The sequence below is a fragment of the Liolophura sinensis genome, chromosome 7, assembly GCF_032854445.1.
Source record: "Liolophura sinensis isolate JHLJ2023 chromosome 7, CUHK_Ljap_v2, whole genome shotgun sequence".
NCBI lineage: Eukaryota > Metazoa > Mollusca > Polyplacophora > Chitonida > Chitonidae > Liolophura > Liolophura sinensis.
The window spans coordinates 25,882,040-25,892,596 of NC_088301.1; the positions used below are offsets into that span (position 1 = coordinate 25,882,040).

Sequence of the window (10,557 nt, forward strand, 5' to 3'; positions counted from 1 at the left end):
AAAAGGCTGCGAAAGTATTACCTGATTCATTTCAACACATGTGAAAAATGGCCCAGAGGGTTCCATACCTGCATGGATTTCTGCATGTCCCCAAGTTCTTCGTACAGTAGACCCAGGGTTTGGAAAGGCTCAGCTGCCATCGGGGCTGAAAACATCAAATTATTTAGTACAATTAATGACATTAATTTGACTATTTAAAAAAAAATAAAATACAATTTGTGTAAAAAAAAAAAATGTACTTATTTTAGGTCTTTTGAATTTCATGAATTTGGCACACAGTTAACATACCTTTCAATCCCTCTTGTCTCAATAATTATGAGACATAAATGCATCAATCAGAAATTAAGGAAGTAGTGTACTACAACAGCCTCTCACCAGGTGGATCTGAACTCACACCCTCACTGATCAACAGCTACATGTTCATGCCGCATTTATGATGGAACACACAACATTGTTAACTGCTGTTTGTTACATTACCTTTTGTCATTACATTTGTAACATGACCTTTGAACCAGGTTGTATGCAGTTCTCTCTGCAAAATGTGAGGTCATCCGCGACTGGAACCAACACCGCGACTACAACCAGCTGAGTTGACCTGGGTCAAACCTTAACCTCATGTGTATGCCAAGCTTAAAACTGTTACACCTTATGGATTGGAATTGGTAAATCAAATTGAGTTTTCAAATGCTCACCTAGTCTGATGACCTCCATGCACATCTTCACTGCTTCCTCGTGCTCTCCTCGGGCAAACTTAAGATGAGCTTCTCCCATCAGGCCCTGCAGGTGTTTGGGAAGGTCTCCACCTTTCCTCTTCTAAAATTCAACAGGGACAAAAATTGAAAGAATAAATGAATGGTGTATTTCAGCCATGTCGTGGTGAGGACGTGTCAGCGCCAGAAAACAGTAATGGCTTTTGACATGAGAATGGACACATCCCAAAATATTTTTTAAATTTTAAAACCAACATTGAACACAAAACAAATTATAAATCAAAATATTTATTTGCTGGCATGTTGACTTAGATGCTTATATCATCCTTACCTTTTTCTTATATTTTTGTTTTTTCATAGAAGATAAAGGAGATGTTAGCATTGCCTTCTTCTGCCTAGGGGAGAGGATCTTAACCTTCACAATGTTCTTTTTCTTCTTTGCTTTTTCTGTTGATAAGAAATAATGTTGATGTAACAAATTGCATTGTAAATCCTGTCTTGCATCATCTCTCCATTGTTCACAGTTCATATCAAACTGTTTCACACATAACTTTACTTTGAATTATTTATTTATGAATTGCATCTGAAAAGCTCTGTACATCTACAGGCTCTTGAGAGTACAGAACAAAACAAAAGAAATACACACAACCTTTTCACTTTCACATAAACATATATTAAATTTGCATATTCTACATATTCAGGTCTGTGCTGTAGCATTAAAGCCCCAATCTCACTTGGTGATTTGCTGGCTTTGTTTGGGGTCCATTCTTCATCATCGTCATTAACGGGGATATCTTCATCATCTTCTTCATCATCATCATCTTCTTCTTCCTCGTCCTCCACAGAGGGTGTGTCAGATTTGTCACCTTCCTCATCTCCCTGCTCCTCTTCTTCAGTCAGCACATCTGGCAAATATATGGTAAATACAGAAGTGAAAAGCACAGTGTACAAATATACACTACACAGAGCACAGGGGTCAAAATATTTGGTCATTCAGTCATTTTCTCAGATTTAGCCCAGCTCATCAGAAAGATGACCGTGCATGATGTACATATTAGGAATTTCGGACAGTGCAAAAATACACTGTACAGAGAGCAGTTACAAGCAAAGTGCTCAAACACACATCCCAGACAAACAAAGTACACAAATGTACAACAAACAGAGCAGTGACAAAGTACACAACATGCACAGTAGTGACAAACACAGTACACAACCACACAAAACACCGAGCAGTAACAAACACAATACATAAATACACAGAACAAAGAGCAGTAACAACCACAGAATAACCATACACTACATACACACCACAAACAAAGAACACAAATACAAAGCACACAGACCAGTAACAAACACAAAAGTCACTTTAATTTTCTGCCTGATTTAGTGAACAAAATCACACGTACCTTGATTATTGTCATTAAGTGAAACCTCTCCCTGTTCTCCAGATAACAGCTGCTCCCTAGCTTGACCAAACTGCTCCATCATTTCACTGAACACGCTGAACTCAATTTCTCCTGAAAAAGAAAGTGAAAGTTTACACATGTTTTGACCACAAAACCCTAAATATAGCATACATCCACAACCAAACCAGAAAACTAAGACGATTTAGCTGACTTGGTTAAGATCATATTCATAAATTGTCCACCTATACCATGTATATAATGGCAGTGAGTTTAAAGGTCAAGGAAACTGGAGTGCCAGGGGCGTAAACCACTGACCGTTTGCAAGTTACTTCTAAACTTTCTCACGTGAGACGTAGAGATATGCACATAATAATAGTGGAAGACAAGTGATTCATCCAGGAACAGTGAGAGCAAGGGAATTAATGAAGTCCCTCCCCAAGGCCAGAGACTGAACCCTTCAACCTCTTGTAAAATTGAATGTAGATCCCATTAAACATGAACAGCCTTTAGTACAAACTGCAGTGTCATCAACACCATGCTAAAAGGCTAACACTGTCCGTATATATGTTGTTATAATATACACACACATGTACTTCAGTACATACAAATGTCAAGTTTGTATACAATTTGTCAGGGTTACAGGTACAACCTGTATTACTGGTAACTATTGCTAAATCATATTTATATCAAAGATTTAAAAGATTCATGAAATATAATATTTCTTGTACTCTATATTGAGCTTTGTTAAACAACAAGAAACACCCAAATTATTATATTGTCACAACTATGACTATTCATTGTATGATTTAAAAGATTCATGAAATATAATATTTCTTGTACTCTATATTGAGCTTTGTTAAACAACAAGAAACACAAGAAACACCCAAATTATTATATTGTCACAACTTTTGACTGTTTATTGTATGCATAAGGATTGAACAGCAGTCACATCATATGTTATGGAGTTGTATTAAAAAGCATAGTGGTGGTAAACGCACTGTAGGCAGTAAGTGCACAACTTTACCACATGCAAATCATGAACTGCATTTGGAAATCCATGTACTATGGGAGGCAATGCAACCCTGTGAATAGCTGAGCAAAATGTTGAGCTAAGAGGTAAAAAGACTTCCTTGGTCTTTTATATGCAAATCGCTATCTGTGTATTATGCGTGGCCACTACAACCCTGTGATTGGCCAAAAACTTTAACCAAACTAGACACCGAAATCACCACTGACAGCATCTGACACCCCACTCCACAATACCTTGCGTTCAAAAATTCCAGCAAAAGCCCAATAAATACTTAAAAGAGTAGAACTCTATTTGGAGGGTCAGTTAGTGTATTTTCACAGTGGCCTTAATAAGGCACAACTGCCCACCTGTGAAGTATTTTGTGGTGATAGTGTCCACATCCATAAGGCTCAGCTGTTTCATGTTACCCAACGAAACGTCCTCCAGGTTTGACACTGAGACAGATGCTCTGGAGTCCACCTCCATGTCATCTTGGCTGGTGTCTAAGGCAGAAAAGCTCAACTCTTCCTCATCCCCAGATGATTCCAGTAAATCTCCTGCCTATAAAACATTGTAAACCAGGAAAATGAGTTTTGTAAGCTTCATGATCATAAAGTTTCATTGCAGCATTAATAATTAATGCTGAACTGGCTCATATACTTGGGGAAATATCCAGGGACATTAAGGACTATGTTAAATTTTCCTGTTTTATACAGGTAGCAATTTCGGTGGAGGATGGTAATTAGTGCAATTTTTCCTCTTAATTAATCAAGAATATGACCTATCACACAGTTCAGGATTCAAAGAAATTTGATTACCTCAAAAGGATTACTCTTTCTGAATATAGCATAGATTCTAGTGCTGAGATTTGGCTGAGGCCACTGCGGGTTTCGAACCAGTGACCTCAGAATCAGGCACCAAATCGCCAAGAATACTTGACAACCGTCTATACCACAAAAATAGATGATAGTTGACCGATAGGCTTTACAGCAAACATGCACTACCCTTGTGATGATCACAAATGACACCACTCTTTTAGGTGAATATATCAGACGGGTATAGATGTCTTTTTAGCAAGTGGATTAAGTAACAGTATTATCGTTACTAGGGATTACACTTTCTGAATATACCGGTCAACTACCTGCTATTTTTGTGGAAGGCCTGTTGGTTGAGTGGTCTACACAACTGACATGTATTGCTGGCGATTTGGTGCCTGACTCTGAGGTCGCTGGTATGAAACGCACAGTGTTCTGAGCCAAATATCAGCACTAGAATCTGTGCTATATTCAGAAAGTGTAATCCCTATTAACGATAATACTGTTACTTAATCCAGTTTCTAAAATGACATCTACACCGGCCTGACAAGGATTCTGTTCTGCTAGCTTTGACATACAGTACTTCACATGACAACGGAGCGACTCGTCTGTAATACTGAAGAGCATAGGGTGTGAATGATGAGAAATCATGTTTCTATCTTGTTGAAAAAGGTGTATCCCAAGGTTTCATAAGAATTTCAGATTTACAGAGTTACCAAAAATGTAAAAATGCCTGTAGATGCCCTTAAGGTCTGTATGGACCCTTCTTCTGAAATAACTTGGGTTATATTTTTTGTTGTCTTTTTTTTTCAGCCAAGTATGGTCCTAAACTAACATCTGAGTGCACTCCATTTAAAAACCTGATGCAGTTGCCTGCAATTGTCAAATATGTCAAGGTTGTCAGTACAGTGGGTAGCTTTGAGGATCACCCAGGAATCAATGGCCCACACGGACTAAGAAATAACTGATCAACATTGTGCTTGTGATAAATCGACAGATGAAAATGTGCTGCTGTTTTGGAATAGATTTAAAAACCATCTTCATTCTGCAAAATGCCTTGTGGAATGGGCCTAACAGGTTTTTTAATGCAACGATTAAACGTTGAGGCACGTCAATATCAGAAATCGTTGAGAAAAGGCCTCAACATTTAATATAATTGAACTATCCTCTGAGAAGGAGCTCATAGACTAACAAAAGAATCTGCCGGCTTAGCCTCGAAAGACTCCTTTTCTTATGTTGGCCAAGCATCGTTGGAGTCTCAACGCTAACAGTAATAATTTCGGGGCTACTGGTGGACATGCCTATCTATCGCGCACGTTGCAAAGGTCAAGCTAGTATAGTGTAAGCGGGGGTGTTAAAGCGAGCGTGGAACCAGTTATAGGGTACGATAACTAGTGTTGTTGTTGTTGTTACAAGCAGACGTCGTTACCGAAGTCAACATAAAAACAGTTAAACCAAAGACTTTAACAGTGCTCTACCTGTCTCCTTAGTTTTTTCCATTCCGCATACTGTTCCTTGGACAGACTTTCTCCAGTCATGCCCTTAAATAAATTAGTGTTCATCATGTTTTGCGTTAGTTTATCGTGGCTATCTACTTGCCCCTTTATCAATTTCTTCCTCCAATTACAGGAGAGCTGCTCCTGCCCCCAAGGTGATTCTGACAGAACTTTACGGATATTTACGCTGTATTTATAACTAACTGTAGACGACATCTCTCTGTAGATCTTCCATTCTCATCTTGCTGGGTTTTGTTTTGTTTTGAATTCGGGTATTGCACAGCGATGTTTGATCACTACACTGTAAATGACCAAGTTAGTAAACTTTGACCCGAAAAGAGCATTTTTATGAGGAAACTAAATGATGCAAAAATAATACTTTGGGGGCTGAAATTTAGATCCTTTCAATAGTAGCCTATATCACAATACCTTGAAAACAAACCTCAAAACACTTTCCTAAGTTCGTCTGAATTAGGGAGTTTGTGTCGTGGGCGAATTTTAGGTGATTTCATTACAGTATACCGATACTTTTTGTTCTTTTTGAAAGGGACACCGATTCAAGCTTCATGCCTCGTGGGTTATCTCTCCGAACCTTTCGTTAAACACCACTCAAATTAAGAAACAAATACTCCGTGAATTATGTTTTCACAGGTGCATTGATTTTAGGTGTTGCAGTTAAGATGGAAGTGCCTGTAGAATTTGTGAGCCATGACCAGACAAAGACAGAGATTCAGATGCTTGGTTACAGCTACTCGCATCTGGACAAGAATGGTAATGATACATTGTATACTGGTAACATATATAAATAATTTTAATTATCGACTGATGCCGGATGGTATCTAGAAAATTCCCTGTCCAAGGCCAGGGTTAGACCAGCATCTTGCATCCTAGCAATTGAAAGGCGATCACAAATAGCCAAATCCCAGTACCCTTGGTGGAGTAAGAGTGAGTTAGTACTTGGGGGTTTAACGTTGCACTTAACTGTTATCAGTCATGATACGGGTCAGCCAGTCGTTGCACTATCACCTTAATGCTAATTAAACACCAAGAAAGGAAGTTACAACTTTTAAGGTCTTAAGTGTGACCAGACCCAGGATAGTCCCTGGATCTACCGCCCCCGAAGCGGACACTCTACCAACAGAGCCATCGGGGCCAGTCAGGTAGACTAAGAGAGGATTATGAGGAGATCAGTTGCACAAGCCTCTGACTGATACAGTCGTTGTGAGTTCAAGTCCAGGCCATGCTGACTTACTCTTCGGTCCTATGTGAGAAGGTCCACCAGCAACCGCAGATGACCGTGAATTTTCCTGGGCTGTGCCTGGTTTTCTCCCACTATAATGCTGGTCGACGTCAGATAAGGGAAATATTCTTGAGCGAAGCAAAAAACAGCAATCAAAACAATATATAAATCACTTGTTATTGAAACAATGTTTTTAATTTGTACTAAGGCTTTTTTTTTCCAACAAAAAAAAAAGGTCATTGGAAAGGTTGAAAATACTGTATATGTTTTATAGATCTAGACAGAGCCAATATCAACCTCTAGATCTAACTTCATTAGTGAGTTTAAGAATCGACTGTCGATTTTTATAGTCGGTCGGGAAGCAAGATAAAAATAGCTCAATTACATGTGGGTGTGGTATTTCACACATTAAACATGCAGCTGTCAAAAAGTGCAGGAGTTAAATGACATGAAGTTTTGTTGATGGAGTACCTTGAACATCCATGGTGGATTGGCTGCAGCTTTAAGACAGGAAGTTTGGTTGGTAACCGGCATTAGGGTTGGTTTTCTGGGCACTGAAGTTTCCATAAAACCAAATGTGGTTATACGAGTGAATACAATGTTAAGACACAAATCAAATACATAAATGAATAAATAAATAATCATCGCTGACATTGTGTGAGCCTTGGTGACAATAAGCAGTTGATGGCATTTGTGTAGCTTTTTTGCACAGTGTTTGTTCCACCATGAATATGGTGGGCAAGTCTTTACATCACGCATTGAAAAGATCTTTGTTTACTCGCAAAATGTTGTTGGTTTATGCCAGACATACCACCCATATAACTGACAGCCATTGTACAGGTTAAAAATTTAATGGCAATTTAAAGGACACATGAATCACTTGGTTTTTATTGCATAAGCCAGAGTATACGATGTGGCCTAACATACAGCTGTACATAAAAGCCTCTCAGCTTTTTCTTGGAGCCTGAAAATGACTTTAAGATACAGTTTTCCTAACCCCCAGGAGACAGTCTGGAAATTAAATAGCTGTCAATGGTAATAGCTGTCAAATGACATCGCTGGGGTGAGAGCCCGAACTGGGGACACTAAGCTGATCCAACATTCCCAGGATGTTCATGGAGAATGTTGTTTCCTATTGTTTCCAACCAATGATGGAAAAATGCATAAAATAGAGGGGTTATTAAGAAATATGAAATATGCCTCAAATATGAAATTTTGTTTTTAAATTTTTTTTGGCAGATCTTTCTTCATTTTCCTCAAAACCATGCTCCTTGTTTTGTAGTACTTTTTCATTTATCAATGAAATAAATGAGCAAAGAATATTCATTCAGGAATGGTAATTGTGCAGTGAAAGGGATTAGATTATACGTGCAGATAGCAGTAAATTCTGTCTAATTTTTTGCAGGACGGCTTTCGGAGAAGAGAACCTGTTTTCTGACAATTCTTTACGCCAGTCCAGACTTCATTGACAACCGCAGACTGAGACAGGACAGGCGGTTATATTTTAGCTACTTCCGTATTAAGCTAAATACCCCACTGATAGATCCAAGGAGTTTGTTATACAAGAAAATCTGGCTGGAGGAAGAACTGGTGCATGTTGGAAACACGTCCTTCATCATAAACTCCTTATTAAAAAGCCCTGACCGACGAAACACATTGGCCATTGCTAAATCTTTGTCCGTCATAGTGGACAAGGAGACACACAAGAAAAGGCAGCTGCCCTCGTGGTTTAAAGAAAAGTTTGGCCACATTAAACAAGAGCCTGTAAAGTTTGAGATACCAGAAGTGCCGCGGCACTGGAACTGCAAGGTCAAGATTTCCCACAATGATATCGACCTGAATAAGCATGCTAACTTCTCAGCCTATATCAGCTACTGCCAGGATGCTGTGTATAAACATCAGGTACAGCAGTCGAATTTATCATGGTTTAACAGACTTGGTGTAGAAGAGGTTGAGCAGAGTTATCTGGGTGAGGCCATGGAGGGTGAGGAACTAAGCCTGTATGTACAGCAGACGTCTAGCCCAGGGGCCGTCTTCCTTGTTAGTGTGGAGAAAGACGGGGTGATTATTGTTAAGACCAGATTAGTATATACATCTGCTTTATCACCTGGTCTTACTTCACAGCTGTAAACTCACATGTCCAAGAAAATATGTTTTTTTCGAAAAAATGGTAAATGACCTGAAATGTGGTCAATTTTATTTTATTTATTTATTTTCTTGATTCAAGTTTTACGCCAAACTCGAGAATATTTCACTTAAGTGACAATGGCCAGCATTATGGTGGGATTCAACAGGGAAACCTACAATGATACGCAGGTTGCTGCAAGACCTTCCCATGTACGACCGGAGATGAAGCCAGGTAACATGAGCCGGACTTGAACTCGCACATCATAATATATGGCATTTATTTGCCTTGATACATTTTTTAGGAGGCTGGGGCAACATTTTGGGTTATTTACCTTTATTGTCTTTTCTTGAAATCCATCATAACTCTGGAGTGAAATTTATGTAATGTAAAATTACAATTCTGAGTGTCTCCGATTTGCACCTTGTAAAACAAACTCATGTTCATGTCAGTCCGTATTACTTTGAAGGATATCCATGTTGTGAAGCAGGGTTTGGCATTGCATGAACTGCCTCATACCTCATTGATGTACTCAGCGGAGCATAACAATTTGGAACATTGTCCCTATATCCAGTGGGTTACCTGGCAGCAGATTTATTGTGATTCGTCAGCAGGGATAGAAATATGGCGTTAGTACCAGTATAAGTGCACTAATACGAATTATTAGCACATGGACAATGTGCAGAAAAAAAAAGATTGTTTTAATATTATAAAATTCATGCTCACCATAAACCTATGGAGAGTGCTGTGTTTTCTTCATTAGAGCATTGGTTTACATAGAGATTTCTTAATTTTCCTAGTATAGATATGCCCAAAGTCTGAGATGGTGTGTTTCTCAGTGCAGGGAGACTAGAGTCAAATGTACTGTGTGAACGCAACTTTATTTCTTAAATTCATCCTTGATCGGAGAGTATTTAAAGGTTTATTGGATTTCTTTGTGGTAAAACCAAAGAGGATTACATATACTAATGTAGATGTATATGAGAAGTCATGTTACCAATTTTGCCTTGTTATCCTAGAGAACTAAAATTTAAACTTGAAGAGATAGTTAAGGGTATTAATATAGCACACCTATGTACAGGATACAATCTATTTGTTTAATTGAGCAAAGTTTTATGCTGTACTCAGGAATATTTCACTTGTACAACAACAGCCAGGATTATGGCGAGAGGAAACCTGTGACCATCTGCAGGTTGCTGATAGGCCAACCTGAGAGGAAGCTAGCTCGACTTGAAATTTGATGGTACAATCTGTGGAAACTGTCTAGTATTAAAGTCTTTAGGATTTTTAAAGACATAATTTATGAAAGTCACATATAATAAAACCAAGAGAATATTTTAATCACATCCTGATCACATTTGCTTTGTAGGACAGTTTTGTTTTCTTACCAAATGTGGAGGCTTTATTTTTTGAAGGATTCGTCATTCTTTTCTCTCTGGATAGTGCCACAGACAGAATTGTCACGTATCTGTGAGGCATTGATCGGGTTGTACTACCAATGAGGGGACATCCAGTTGAGCAAATTGCAGCAATATTATAATTATCCAAGTGTTTGTTTTTGATTTGTTATACCAGAGGGCGAAATGAAGGTCAAGGTGGGAAAACTCTAAACTACAGTTTTATCTGATTAACTTTATAGACTAGAAATTACCCGATATCCAGAAGTGAAATAGTGTAAATAGATGATGAAAGCAAGAGATTAAACGTGTTGATAATTTTACAATATAGTATCATTTAATGTATGTCATCATAGAGT

The 10,557-nt window shown here is 38.4% G+C and overlaps 2 protein-coding genes across 2 annotated transcripts in view; one reads left to right on the forward strand and one right to left on the reverse strand.

Moving 5' to 3' along the window:
- Nucleotides 1–5,542, reverse strand: part of LOC135470221 (general transcription factor 3C polypeptide 3-like) — a 47,894-nt gene extending 42,352 nt beyond the window's left edge. The window contains exons 1-7 of the mRNA XM_064749037.1: nucleotides 5,419–5,542; nucleotides 3,494–3,686; nucleotides 2,117–2,227; nucleotides 1,445–1,615; nucleotides 1,042–1,157; nucleotides 693–813; nucleotides 69–145 (exon numbers count right to left, since the gene is read on the reverse strand). Of these exons, the coding sequence (XP_064605107.1) occupies nucleotides 69–145; nucleotides 693–813; nucleotides 1,042–1,157; nucleotides 1,445–1,615; nucleotides 2,117–2,227; nucleotides 3,494–3,686; nucleotides 5,419–5,505 (876 nt within the window). The 5' untranslated portion in view covers nucleotides 5,506–5,542. The remainder of the gene's footprint in view (nucleotides 1–68; nucleotides 146–692; nucleotides 814–1,041; nucleotides 1,158–1,444; nucleotides 1,616–2,116; nucleotides 2,228–3,493; nucleotides 3,687–5,418) is intronic.
- Nucleotides 5,543–5,751: 209 nt separating this feature from the next.
- LOC135470060 (uncharacterized) lies at nucleotides 5,752–10,118 on the forward strand. The gene is made up of 2 exons (XM_064748778.1): nucleotides 5,752–6,207; nucleotides 8,082–10,118. Exons 1-2 carry the CDS (start codon nucleotides 6,117–6,119, stop codon nucleotides 8,804–8,806), a joined length of 816 nt encoding a protein of 271 aa, XP_064604848.1. The 5' UTR covers nucleotides 5,752–6,116; the 3' UTR covers nucleotides 8,807–10,118.
- Nucleotides 10,119–10,557: the final 439 nt, after the last annotated feature.

Excerpts from the sequence above, each read along its gene's own strand:
- LOC135470060 (XM_064748778.1), top strand. The coding sequence starts at position 6,117 with ATGGAAGTGCCTGTAGAATTTGTGAGCCATGACCAGACAAAGACAGAG. Across the intron at positions 6,208-8,081 it reads CTCGCATCTGGACAAGAATG|GACGGCTTTCGGAGAAGAGA; the intron begins GTAATGATACAT and ends AATTTTTTGCAG.